General features: G+C 42.2%; 2 protein-coding genes and 1 long non-coding RNA gene across 9 annotated transcripts in view; 2 read left to right on the forward strand and 1 right to left on the reverse strand.

Moving 5' to 3' along the window:
- The window catches only part of NDEL1 (nudE neurodevelopment protein 1 like 1), a 78386-nt gene that overhangs the window by 33367 nt on the left and 30701 nt on the right, over positions 1-14318 (forward strand). The gene's annotated exons all lie outside the window — the stretch shown is intronic.
- The window catches only part of MYH10 (myosin heavy chain 10), a 139584-nt gene continuing 128051 nt past the window's right edge, over positions 2786-14318 (reverse strand). For 3 of the 5 annotated variants that reach the window (XM_011358945.2, XM_023529936.1, XM_023529937.1), the window contains exons 35-41: positions 12607-12735; positions 9715-9803; positions 8723-8846; positions 8431-8639; positions 7012-7120; positions 5513-5685; positions 4395-4539 (exon numbers count right to left, since the gene is read on the reverse strand). In XM_011358945.2, coding sequence (XP_011357247.1) covers positions 4395-4539; positions 5513-5685; positions 7012-7120; positions 8431-8639; positions 8723-8846; positions 9715-9803; positions 12607-12735 — 978 coding nt within the window. Of the gene's footprint in view, positions 4540-5512; positions 5686-7011; positions 7121-8430; positions 8640-8722; positions 8847-9714; positions 9804-12606; positions 12736-14318 lie in introns of all 5 variants that reach the window. The other 2 variants (XM_023529935.1, XM_011358946.2) reach the window with 2 other exon arrangements.
- Positions 4464-5303, forward strand: LOC111738849. Its single transcript, XR_002779992.1, has 2 exons — positions 4464-4563; positions 5119-5303. It is a non-coding gene; the product is annotated as an uncharacterized LOC111738849 (long non-coding RNA).

Below are 14318 nucleotides of genomic sequence, written 5' to 3' on the forward strand. Positions count from 1 at the left end.
GCCCCTTGACTATCGGGTGACTGGCTCAGTCACACTTGGGGAAATTTTAAAATTCAGATTCCTCCAGGCTCCACCCCAGCACCAGCCTAGTGAGGAGAGTACTGTATTTCAGAGTCTCAAATACCAGCAATTGTAAGGCACACTTTTATTTTGTGAACCATTAAGAAAAATGTGCTGATTAGAAAAAGCTATGAAAATGCTTATCATTTAGACTTATTATTATATTTATTGAGAGCTCTTTTCTTTAGACAAATTTTCATGGTATCACACTAATTCATATACAGAAAGGGAAATGGGATAGTCCTAAAACTTCACGTTGTGATTCTGACGTCCTGAATCATGTTTTGACCCAGAGTTGTCCTCTACTGTTTTCCCGAGCAGTGTCTTCCTCTGTGCCACGGTGAGCGTTGGTGATGTGTTTCTGAAAAGCATATTCTGTTGTTCCAGGATTTTCTTCTAAGCCGCTGATACCCATTTTATAAGATCTGATGCTGGGCTTTATTGACCTTATCAGGAGGCGACAGGCCATGACAACCACATTACAACTGCCACCTACTGGCGGTGATTGTGAGACACATGAGTTTACACATGTGAGAACAAGAGTGTCTTAGAACCTATGCCATATTGTTACTTCGAAGGAGGCAGTGCTCTGCTTGGATGTTTGTCAGACCCTGAGTTTAATAGTTGGATTATGTCACTTTATATCTTGAATGAGATTTCATAACATCCAGTCAGTAGGGATTAGAGTCTGTTATCGGGCTACTTTGCTCAGTGCTCTAATGAATCAAACATGAATTTCTAGTCTCAATAAGGGTTGAAGGACAGGGTCACACTTTTTGCATATGGAACATAGGCCCTCTAACATTGTCTTTGAAAACTTACATCATGTCAGTATACCCTTATTGATAGTTTCATATTAGATTTCTGACAGGTATCATATGAGACACTTCAGCATGACTTGCTAGATTCTCAAATGACATGAGGCTACACAAGGAAGTGGACTGCCCTGTCTGGTCCTGACAGCTGTCACAAGACATATCATTTGAGCAAAAGCAGATGTTCCTCCCCCCAGAGTGACTAGGAAGCCTTTGTGGATGGGGACTCTCACTGGGTCTCAGCCACAGGTTTTACTCTCAGACCTGCGTGGAGGTAGGGGAAGAAACCTCTCCACTTTATAAAGATTTCAATCTATGGCCTGCCTGTTCTGGATTTTCTTTTTTTTTTTAGGAGGTGAGGGTGGGACAAGAATTGGTGGTTCCTCCTAGAGCTTGACAGATTTGAACTTTTCTCTTTCCTAATCTTGATACAGACATATCTGTGTCCCAGCTACATTGGCTTCAGGAGGAAGGGGCAATGGGTCAGTCATTCTCAGAGAAAGGGTGGGCTGGCTGTGCGAATAATTTGGTCTTCTGGCTCACACTTTATCTTAGCTGAGGTTTCCAGAGATGGGGAAGATTAGTGTTGGAAAGGAAATGTAGGGCTCTAGAATCTTTCTGATGTCAGGGTTTGAGAAGTATGCCCTCAAGCCAGTCGGACTAGGAATAACAGGTGTGTTATCCTTACCTAAGCCATTTAAAATAATTCCTTGGAGTGTATGCATTAAAAAAAGTGCCTATGATGTGGCAAGGGCAGACAGAGCATTTAGTTAGCATGACAGCTCCAAGTTAAAACCTCCACAGAGTCTTATTTGACTTCATCTCAACAAAGGATAAGGCTTTCCTAAGTCTTGCCTGAATTCCTCTTTACTATGACCCACTCTTGCTGGGTAGAAGCTGGCCAACTTCTTTGAGTCTTTGACACACTCAAAGCCCAGCTCCCATAAACTGTCTTCCTTGTGCTTTAAATGCCCAACAAAGGCTTTTAAGAACCACCTTTCCTCCCTACGAAATGGTGGTTTTTGTTTAGTAAAGAAAAGTTCCTTCTAGTTAGCATCTCTACAGTCAGGAACTGGGATTAGTCCATGTAGATTCTGTGTTTCTTCTAACAGGCTGAGTAGTTGGGAAACAGTGACATTAATGCCAGTTAAACTAGCCTGGTGGGAAGCATTCTTACTTTTTGAGAAAAATCAGCCTCTGAATTCCATAAACATCTGGACTATGACACTGAATAGTCAGGGTGAGAACACAAATGAGATACAGTAGCTGTAACTCACCTCTTTTTTTCCCATGGTAGTGACACAGGAGGAAAAGAATGCTTTTGCTTTTTTTTTTTTTTTTTTTAACATCCCCAGCACTGCCAAGAAGCCTGGGTATATGCCTTATACCACTAGAACCAGCCTAACCTAAGACTGTTGCGGAATAAAAACCCAGCATTCTCTCCATGATTTTGTGCTCCCATAGTTACTTCTCTCCAGCCGATCCTAACTGGCCTACAGTAGAGTGGCTGTCCTTGGGTCTTACCACTGAATCTTCCCTAAATCATTTTCAGTGTGTATCCTGCCTGAAAATGCAGTCTGAACCTTCTTGGATCTCTTAAAATACTCTAATCCAGTAAATAGCTTCTAAAGGCTTCCTCCCGCAGCCCTAAATTGCTCCCATTTCCATTAAGGGTTCTCTAGCCCTAGTGGCCCTTTTCTTCCCAATGCATCCATACACAGAAAGGCCACTGGTGAGTTATGACTTGTAGCCAAAACTACCCAGAGAATTAACTTGTCATCTGACACTTTCTAGGGGTGCAAAGCCCTCAGAAAAGTGGGCCTGGCTGTCAGCATTTTAAGTTTGTATATCTCCCAACCTCCAATCAGATCACAGATGGGCAATCAAGAACAGAAGGTGAGAAAACAAGATTCCACGTTCACAAGATTATTCTTGTTTATTGAGGTCTGTTTATTCTCAACGGGTGCTTTTTCCTCCAAGTAAATAGAGCAGGCGTAAATATCTATAATGAATAAATTTATTGTCTTACAAAAATCATTGTCTAGAAATATGGGAATACAAGAAAAGATATTTGCAGTCAGGTGTCTGTCTGGTGGTCAACAGCCAGTACAATTCATAAAGGAGTAAAACCAAAGATTCCAAACCCACATGACAAATTCTTCCTAACAGATGTTAAAGCTTTTAACCCAAAAGGTTTGTGTTTTCAAGCACATTGCAGAGGATCAGGGATTTATAATTAACACTGATTCATTGTCACTGAATGTTTATAATACCACTTTGACTAGAGAGGTACATGATATGAAGCACAGTCAAACTTAATACATTAAATTGTTACAGAGGCAAATAATATATTTAACATTGTCTTAGTACTGTAGTGTCTAAGGCACTTTCTGTAATGTCAGTTTGCTTAACTATCAACCAAAAACAGAATGCTAAGTGTTCACTGTAACACTGTCCAAAGGGAAGGGAAAAGGAAAAATGAAAAAGGATTCACATCCACTGGCATGTCAACATTCAGGCAGATGGCATCTGTTCTTGAGGTTCTGTAAACCTCACTGACAAACTTGGAACGAGTCTCGGACACAAAACCAATATTCCCATTTTGGGCTTAAAGCAGCGGCTGAATTTGCAAGGTCAGCATGAAAGCCTGGCTGACAGCATGAGGGCCTTCCAGTAACTTCTGCTTAGGAGCATGCAGCTGCTTGCTCTGAAGTGAGGACTAGTACACCGACAAAGCCAGAGGGTTCAGGAGACCATCGGGAAATCAACGTGATTGCTGCCACCCAGGGCCTCAGCTGCATCGTAGCCACTATCCTTTCTATGCACAGACCAGCCCTGGCCAACAACAGTTCATGTGAAGAAATGCGGGGACACCACCAACTCGAGGAAGATGGGCATGGTAACCCCAAATGGATGCTGCTTCCCCCAATCCAACCCACCCCTCCTAATCTTTCCAAAGCCCCTTTCACAGTTTGCTCACTGAAATAGTGTTGATCATTATTTTAAGGAAATGAGAGATACAAGTGCAGTTTAGGTTCCACAATGTTCTAAGAGACGATGTGGCTGAGGAGTCAGGGGCCACATGAACACAGAGCTAAGTTACCTGTCTGTATGACAGAGAGCATGCAGAGCGACTGAGCAACAACCACGGGGCTGCCCCAATAACCCAGCGACTGGCAACAAGGGTCTGGAGTTTGTCTGAAAAAGGGTTCTCTTCTTAACATGTATTATAAAATGGTCTCTTGATGAATATATGGAAAATAGATGCAATGATGAGACAATCTGTTTAATATGTGCATGTTTTGTGTATGTATATATATAAAAAGGGGAGCAATTGTACCTAAATCTGAAGCAGGATACAGTATGTGTAGGCTGGAAAGCCTTAAGACACAGTTGATCTTTTAGTAAGGAATCCCGTAGCTTGCCAATTTCCTAAATCTCTAGGAGGCCCAAGGCAGGCTAGCGCTGGGTGAGTTCCTGCGTGTCCCACTGTATTGCCTCCACTGGCTTCCTGTGACACTACTCTGACTGGGTCGGCTGCGTCTCATTAACATCACTGGTCTTACTCTCGGTGTCATCATCTGACAGCTCTAGGGAAGCCCCTTCGATGTGCAGCTGGCGCCGACCAGATCGGCTTGAAGAGAAGCTGATTGGGCCACCACGCCTGGCGAGAACAAAAAGTAGACACGTGGGTAAATACACAAAAACATATGGCTGTCAAGTTGTTCAATTACATAATAACTTCAAAATTCTTCGGGACACACGACCTAGAGTGGATGGGCATAATCAGGAAAGGCTCTGGGCTTCTCCACCTCTCCTACATCCTGCCTGTGGAATATCATCCTGGCTAACGCACAGTGTACATGGAGCAGGAAGTCCTCAGAACTGGGGATGGCTTGATCCCATTTAAGGCTGTGACAGAAACAGTAAGGAAGATGGATTAAGTCAAAGCTCTACCTGCTAACCAAGGGTCAGCATTTCCATAAAGGACAGCTAGTAAATATTTTATTTAGGCATCATGGGCTGCATAAAGTCTCTGTTGCACATTCTTATTTTTTCTTAATAACCCTTTATAAATGTAAAAACCATTCTTACCTCGCTGGCTATATACAAAAGCAGGGCACATCAGAATTTGGCCATGGGCTACAGTTTGTCAATACCTGTGCTAACCTGGTCTTCTGCGGGGAGAAAGAAGTTTAGCTTTAGCTCTCTCATGTTTTGTCCTCTCTCTGCTGCATATCAGGTCTAGTGTGGAGTGAGGATGGGAGGAGGGCTGATGGCGCCAGGTCCCGCGAGGAGCTCCTACCCTGCCTTCTAATGGAGGCTGGGACCATTCCTCACTATGGATGTCTGAACATGGATGGACACTTGACGTGGCTCTTAAGCCTTGTGTGTTTGTATGGTCCACTAGTAAATGGGAAAAAGAGAGTGGGCCCGTTCCTCTTCTGTTCTCCTCAGGGGCTATTAAAGGTAAAAATTCCTGAACAGATAAACGGGAAGGGATTTAAGAGCATGAACAAGTAAACCACTTTAGAAAAGCCAAACCCTAAGCCTACAATTTTGGCTGTAATTGCAGGCTTTAAGTGAAGACTCTGTGAGACCCAGTGCTGCTCACAGAAGTCCCCAAGGTTGCTCACCTCAGCCGGTTCTTCAGAGTGCTGACCTCACGGCTCAGGCCCTCATTGGCCTCAGTGGCATCATCCAGTTCCCGCTGGAGCTTACGCCGAGATGCATTGGCACGCGTAGCTTCTTCTTCTGCTTCCTCCAGCTGCCGTTTAAGCTGCTTCATCCTGGCGTTGGCCTTCTCCATCTTGGGGAAGTTACATGAACCAAGTCAAACCAAACTGGTGAAACCAAATTTAGTATCGCTGCATCCTGAGTGTGTGAGCACAGCTCTCCACCCTGTCAGCCATGTGAGCACTCACGTGTGCTCACATATACACATGGGCATTACTTAAAGACACAAGACTGGGGGCTGGTCTAAGGCCTTTTGATTGGCCTGCCATTATCAGCAAAGCCAGTGTCTACAGAGCAAACTCTGTAAAGGAAATTTTTTGCAGAAAACAACAGTTTATTATCTCCAGATGAGATGACCTATGAGACTGTGAAAAGGGAAATGCTATTCTTACAAAATATAGAAGAGTCAGCAATTGTGGACAGTCTGTCCAACCCCAGGAGATGGTACGTTCATTTTTACATCTCCTTTAATATGGGCGTTTCAGATTTTATATTGTGATTCCAGTACAAAGTCACTCTGGAAGACCTGACGTGATTAGTCACTCCTGAGCCATTAGAGACTGGCCTGTGTCCTGTGGGTCCAGTTCACTCACATACACCCAGAACTGCCCTCAGTGCTGTTAGGCCCCGAGGGTGGGGGTGGGAAGGGAAGGCCAGCATGCCTGACTGGAGCAGGGGAAGAACAGGGAAGGGTATGGGCCGAAGGTAGCAGAATCCTCAGCTCTTGTCCACATTTCCTCCCAGTGTCTGAAGTGGCAAGTCTCATCATGGTGAGGGGAATGAGCTGGAGGGAGAGCACAGCTACCCAGACTGTCATCTATGCCACAGTCCTATTCTTAGAACATTCCCTTGATACTTAAAAAAAGGATGCCTGGATGTAGACAAGGAAGACCACTGAGGTCCCGCATGTAGTGCATTTCTCTTTGCTTTCTATTCGACATCCTACATGTTCTCCTCCATCCAGCCAATATACAGTGACTGCAAACTATGCCTATTCTATTCTAGGCATTCAAGAGATGACACTAAGTGAAACTTAGTGAGGCAAAAATCTCTGCACTCAAGAAGCGTACATTCTTGGTGGAGGAAATATGAATTAAGATTCGATTTAGGCCTCACACTTCAAAGCCCTCCTGATGTGCTCTCACCCACCCCTCCTCTGTTTCTCTGGTGCGCTGAGAGAGCCCTGAGGGGTGGGGGGCCATGTCTTAATCACCTCTGTATCCCCAGCACTCAATAGTGCCTGGAAGAACAAGGAACAGCACATATAAAACATCAGAATTAAAGAGTTTCAAATAGCATTTTCTTAATTTAGTCAAATGGTAACAATTTGCATCAGTTGCTTTGCTAAAGCATTTCTAAGGTAGAAGACATTTCATCCTGCCCTGCCTTCTTCCCTTACCTGTTCTTTATACTGATCTGCATGTCGACGTTCATCTTCAACCTGCATGAAGATTTCTTTCAGCTTCTTCTCAGTACGTCGGACCAGTTTGTTGGCTGCTGCTCGTTCCCTATGAAAATGATCGATATTTGTGATTCTTAAAATGACAGTTTGAATGAGGAAAATATTTTTTAAAGTCCTTTTTTTCCTAGAAGATGACATATGTTGGAGTACTTTCCAGGACTTCTGACCAGAATAATATCATAATTAATATGGTTCAGAAAACTTTTGCCTTCTAGTCACGACATGGATGGCCTTTAATGTATTCTAATACTGATAGGTAAAAAAAGTATATTATTCCTTCACATACAGATATTAATTACTTGATTTAGTGATCTTCTAAAGATCAAACATACAAACTACCTGATATTGAGTGCAGACTTTTTGAAGACAAAAACCTTAGCTGGTTACTCTAGTCATCTAAACTTTTTAGCCTAGAAAACAAAACAAAGACCCAATTTATTAAGTGACTGGTTCAATCACCTGACACTTACTATGATGCTAGGGGCTACAGCAGCTAACATTGAAAAGAAACGACCGAACAAACAAACATACCTCCTACTTTCTCTCTAAGTTAGAGATCAAACAAATCACCATGTTTCTAGACAGGCCTACATTTTCCCTAATGAAGGAGAGATAACCAATTTGTTGAACTCCACTGAAAACAGAAAAAGTTCTTTTGTTCCTTGACAAATGTTATGCAAAAATGGGTAGTGATGGAGTTAGCTGAAAGGACAAGTCTCGTTAATTACAGCTAACAACAAACAAACCCTTCATTGTTTTATTTGAGCACAGTGGAGTTGAAGGAGTGGAGTGGGAAGTACAGATGCTGGGTTGGGGAGGGAAGATGTTGGGCTTTGGAGCACAAGCCCTGCATTTCTGCGCCCCAAGCTCCACAACAAGAAGGTGAATTTGAAGGTCTTTATACCTTTGTAAATGCCTGCCAAAAGCTGTATTGGGCAACTCCTCATAAATTTCAGAATAAAAACTGTCAAGCAGTCACTTCCCATGAGCGAAGAAAAGCTTTTATTTTTGATACAGTGCATTTCTTCTCTGCCAACAAATTGTAACATTTCCTGTGATGCCACCAACTTGGGAAATCAACTTTGGGTAAAAATGTAAACTGGCACCTAGAAAATCATGGGACACCATATTATCAGCTGAGTCCTAGAAGAGCTGACAGGTGAGCCCAGCCTTTCCTGAGGGCTCACACCTCCTATCTCCCACTCCAGTTACATACATACTGGTCATCTCTTCCCCTGCCATGGTAACTCCCACAAGGCAAGTGTCTATTTTGTCTCTGGCTCACAGGCTGAGTCTGGACCTGGTCTGCAGTAGAGAAGCTCTAAGTTTTGGTTTACCACAGTAAAAACCTCTTACTTGGCTTCCTGCTCGAGCTGCTCCTCCAGCTGCCCAATCTTGGCTTCTAGGGCAGAGATGGTGGCCTTGAACTTGGACTTGACAGCACCCTCTAGTTCCTGCAGCTTGGCCTTCAGCTCCTTGTTTTGCCGCTCCAGCTGCTGGCGTGCATTGTCACTCTTCTGGGCAGCACTGCGCTCCGCCGCCAGCTCTGCATTCAGCGTATCCACCTAGACAGGAGAGACGGGGTTAGTCATTCGTGCCAGAGGGGTAGCACAGGCCTTCCCAGGTGACGGGCTGCTGTCTGGGCCACCTGTAGCGTGGTCTTGCGAAAGCGGTCATTGAGCAGCTCCATATTGCTCTGTTCCTCTTCAAGCTCCTCCTCCAGCTGTGCGATTCGTGCCTCCAGACGCCGCTTCTCATCCAGTAGGGCAGACCTGGCAGAGCAAGAAGATGACAGCTCAATAGCAGCTCTACACAATGTGGGGAAACTCAGGGAAGAGGGCTCCTCTACCCACCGTGCTGCAAGAAACTGAGCACTGTTCTTGATTTTTCTCTCCCCTGAACCCACTGCCCAATCTATCAAGTCCTAGTCATCACACGTCAAACACGCCACCTACTTCTCTATCCCCATGCCTGCTACCCTAGTCCAGGCCCTGTCATCTCTTATCTGGACCACTGTGGGAGCCTTCCAGCTGACCTCCCTCCTGCCTCTCCATCTGTTCTCCACAGACAGCATCAGCTTTCAAAAGTACAAAAAGAGCTTGGCATTCCCTGGCTTAAAATCTATCTGTTTTCCAGTGCATTGAAATAAAAATGCTAACTCCTCATCATGGCATGCTAGAAAATGATCGTGATGTACCCTCAGTACAGTAATTAAATGGAGAAAGCAACTTCTTAATTGGAATAAAAGATGACTTTTAATGAAAAATGCATTCAAGGAAAGGTAAGTCTGATGAATGAGAGTGGACTTGCATTGCATAGCTGTGCAATCTATGGAAACCAGGTTAGTTCTGAATGTATTCCTTTATACTTACTGTCGGCATGACTGGCACGAGGAGGTGTGACCTGCCTGGGTCGTGCAGCCAGCCAGTGGCCAGAGACAGTCTGGAGACTCAGCACCTTCTGCTCATCTTTCCAGACTTTGAACACATGAGCAAATCAACTACTGACTTCTTTATGCCTGACAACACCCACGGCCTTCTCAGTGTAGCAGGCAAGCCCAGGGGAATGAGCCACTGTTGCCTAAGAGGACTGGTGGGGCCGCCACAGATGCCCCTTTCCACCTGCTGTCAGGAGACTTACTTGCCAGAGGCGCTGTTGGCGATCTCATCAGCCAGCTCATCTCTCTCCTGCTCGGCATGTCGGCGGGCTCGCTCAGATGAGGCAAGTTCCTAAATAAGTTTAGACCATGATTTAAACTCTGGCTGTCGATAGTTTCCTCAATTGTGAAATCTGACAATGCCTATAGGCTATAGCCACCTTGCTCCAAGCACTCTATGTATGCCTCAAATTACAATTAGATTTGAGAAATTAAGGTGGTAGGTTTGCTGAAGAGAATCTGTCTGGGTATAGGTCAGCCAGGTGATATGCTGTATCAAAACGTACAAAAATGTCCACAGAGGAAGTCCTAGTCTGTGTAAGGGCTTGGCTGTCCCTTCCAATTTAAGAGGCAGCTATATTCCTGCCCTTCTTAGAAAGCTGGTGTTTCTTAATCATAAACTGAGCACAAACTTCATGCAAACCCCAAACTATACCAATTCATGGTCTTGAAGTATCTTCCACATATACAAGTAGTACAGTTTGGAGATCAAATCGACTAGCTAGGTAGACCAGTGAATATCAAGGCACCAGAAAAAAAGGTAGTTGTGCTGTACAGTTAGGATCACAGCTCCCAAGGAGGTGGGTGGAGTGTGACTTCACGGGCTCAGAGAGCTGGGCCTCTGCGGTAAGCAGGGCCTCTTTCTTGAAGGAGATGGGAGCCCTGGTCAGGGCAAGGAGACAGCCCTGTGCCTGCCAGTCCTCTGGAGGAAGAACCGCCTAATGGCTGCTTTTCCACAAATTTCCTTGGAAAGAGGATTTTCCACAGGCAGGAGTCAGGGTGCATTTCTCACCCCAACTGGGTAAAGACTAAGATCATATTCTCAGAATTTAAGAGCTACACCATCTTATTTTATGGATAAGGAAACTGAGGCCACGTGGATGAAGTAAACTGCCCCAAGTCTCAAGCTTGGTCAACAGCAGAAACTCATGGTTCTGAATCCCTCCCTGCCCAGGGCCTCTTATCACCAGCTGCCTCTTCCAAAAGATGCGATATTTGGCAAGAGCACAACTTAAGATGCTTGAGGAGCAGGGCTGCATAAAAGTTCATCTGTGTGCTCTGCATGTGCACTCGCCTCTTATTTTAGTGCACAGGATGTAGGCCCTCCAAAAGGCCTAGGTTCTAACATACAGAATCCTAATACATGGGACAGGGCACGAATCTAGGATGTGATGGCAGCAGGCAGAATACTTTGGACCTGATGGTCTCTGATTGACAAACACTGTGTGTCCGCTCTGCCCGCTGGCCTCTGGTGTTCTATTCTCCTGGGCCCAGCCCCTGGCTGGGTGTGCTGCGCGCAGGCTGAGGGACCCATGGGAGAAAGGAGAGGACCCTAGGGCCTATAGGCCAGATGGAACAAAGGTGTCTGAGGTAAGAAAAAAATAGAGAAATAGAGGGAAGGGAAGAGCTAGCGTTCTAGATCAGACTCTTCTCCCTAATGCCGTCCCCCTGTCTGAAGGTCTATAATAAACACTTTCAGCTTTCTGAAAAAAACAGAGTGCTGGGTTTCAGGGTGCTTTGATACTTGGGCAATGCCCCAGGAGCTCTCCAGAAGGCAGGCTCCCAGAGTCCCATCACTCAAGGGATATCACTGATTACACGATGAACTACATAGATCTTGATATTCTGCTTCATTGATGAATACACGTTCTTTTTAAGCACACAGATATTTATAAAGACTGACCCTATGTTCTAGACCTTAGAGCTGCTTGACTCTCAATATTCTCTAACTATAATGCAATGAAACTAGAAATCAACCAAGAAAAGAATAAATGTCACACATTTGGAAATTTAAACCACACTTTTAAATTATTCATGGGATAAAGAAACCATCATAGAAATTAGAAAAACTTAGAATTTAAATGACAACAAATAGGATACAGTGAAAATAGTACCCTGAGGGGAACTTATGTTCTAGGAACATTTTATGTGTCCAACTCAAGAAGTCAGAAAAACATTCAAAGGAAATAAAGGTAAGAACAAAATTAATAAAAAGAAAAACAAGGATCAACCCAAAAGCTGGCTCTCAGGGTAATCTCAGGATGTGCTCAGGGTTCAGATGTCTGGTTTTCAGTTCCTTCTTAATTCCTGACACCTAGAGAGTTTTCCTTTCTTTCTTGAAAGCTCAACTCCGCATATATAGTTGACTTTGGTAACATTTTTATCCAGCATTTCTAGGTGTTTGTACTGGGAGTTTTTTCATATTAACTGATAACATTTCAACTTAAGTTGCTTTTATCTTTCCAGGTTGAATAAATTCGATCATCCTTTATTTATATAGAAATTTATGTATACATTAAATATGGGCACTTCTTTGTATATTATACCTCAATAAAGCTTTTGAAAATAGAAAAAGAAACGTATGCATTCAAGTGTGCCAAGCATTGACAGAATCAATCACTCTTCATGAGAACTTACAAGAGAGATAAATGAAAGAATTGTTGGATTACAAGATGATTCACTTAGGAATTCAGTGAAACATACTTTTCTCCTTTTAAGTATCACAAATAGTACATCTGCATAAAATAAGGCAGTCTTGTATCACTTAGGTCAGAGTTCAGAGTTAAATGATCCTGATGCTTACTAACACTAAATAAACATCACTCCCTTTTCTTACACATGGAACAAGCCAAGAAAGTGGCTCGAAAAGTTACTAACCAGCTCCTCTGCTTTCAGCCAGGTAGGGGAATATATATGAGCAGTATCAAAAAGTACGACTACTCTGCCGAACTGAAGCAGTAAGATGGTCCAGTAACATAAAAAATGAATAGTGAAATTACACTAGGCTACAAAAATATTAAGATATATTTATCTGATCTTGGAGAAATTGGCAGGGCAAATATTTGTTGAATGAATGGATGAATATGTAAACAAACCTCCTGCAATTGAAGGATTTCGGCTTCTAGGCTCTTTAATTTCTTTTCACTCTCTTTGGATTGAGCAAAAATCTCATCCCGGGATGCACGGGCTTCTTCTAATTCACGCTGGTAATCCTTCATCTGAGCCTAAGGTTAAATAGGAAGAAGGTTTTGGGGGTAGTTTTCATTCATAATTTTTAAACATATGATTTTTTTCAGATTGTAAAAGTAATATATGGTCATTGTAAATATAAAGGTATATGGAAGTGACAAAGATGTTATAAGAAAACATTCAGACCAACACAAAAATTCTCAACAAATAGTAGCAAACTGAATCCATCAACATATAAAAAATTATACACCATGTATATTTATAAACCACAATATTCCACTATCCAAATGGGATTTATCTGAGAAACCCAAGGTTCATTTGACAACAAAAAATGAATTCATATAACCATATGATTATCTCATAATTCAGAAGAAACATTTGACAAAATCTAATACTCTTTTATTACAAAAACACTCAATAAGCTGTATAGAAGGAAACTTCCTCAACTCTAAGAAAGGGCATCAATAAAGAATTGACAGTTATTATCATAATAATGTTCAAAGACTGAATGCTTTTCCCCTTAAAATCAGCAGCAAGACAGGGATGTTTGACCTTGCCACTTCTGTTTAACACCATAATGGAGATTCTAAAGCAATGAGACCAAGAAAAAAAAGACATCCAGATTAGAAAGGAAGAAATAAAACTAACTTAATTTACAGGTGATATGATCTTATATATAGAAAATCTTAAAGGATCCATTAAAAAACCATTAGAACTAATAAGTTCAGCAAGGTTGCAGGATACAAGATCAATATACAAAAGTTAATTGTATTTCTACACACTAATTATAAACATTCCAAAAGTTAAGAAAGCATTTATACTTAAAATAGAATCAAAAAGAATAAAATGCTTAGGCATAAATTTAGCTAAAGAAATATAAGACTTGTACACCAAAAACTGTAAAATGAACCACCACTGAAAAAAATTAAAGAATAGCTAAATAAATGGAAAGATGGCCATGTTCGTGGACTGGAAAACTTAATATTGTTAAGATGGCAATGCTTTCCAAATTGACCTATGGAGTCAACACAATATCAAAATCCAAGCTGGCCACTTTTTTTTTTTTGCAGAAATTGACAAGTCGATTCTAATGTAATTGCAAAGAATGTGGATAGTTAAACAATCTGGAAAAAGGACAAAGTTAGAGAAGTCACACTTCTCAATTTCAAAATTTACAAAGCTATGGTAACTAAGACTGTTGTATTTGTGTAAGGACAGATGTAGATCAATGGAATAGAATTAATTCCATGGGGGAAAGAACAGTCTTTTTAACAAATGGTTCTAGAACAACTAGATATCCATATCGAAAAGACAAGAAGTTGGGTTTACATATCAAACCATATGAAAATTAACTCAAATGGATTTTAAAAAAGAGCTAAAGTGTAAAACTCTTAGGAGAAAACATAGCAATAAATCTTCATGACCTTGCGTTAGGCTGTGGTTTCATATATAATTTAAAAAGCACAAGAAACAAAAGAAGTAAACTGGATTCCATCAAAATTAGAAACTTTTATGCTATAAATGATACCACTGAGTGAGTGAATAGACAGACCAGAGAATGGAAGAAAATATGTGGAAATCATATACTTTTATAAGAAACATCCTGAATGTATACAGA

The sequence above is a fragment of the Pteropus vampyrus genome, unplaced genomic scaffold (assembly GCF_000151845.1).
Source record: "Pteropus vampyrus isolate Shadow unplaced genomic scaffold, Pvam_2.0 Scaffold44, whole genome shotgun sequence".
Classification (NCBI taxonomy): domain Eukaryota; kingdom Metazoa; phylum Chordata; class Mammalia; order Chiroptera; family Pteropodidae; genus Pteropus; species Pteropus vampyrus.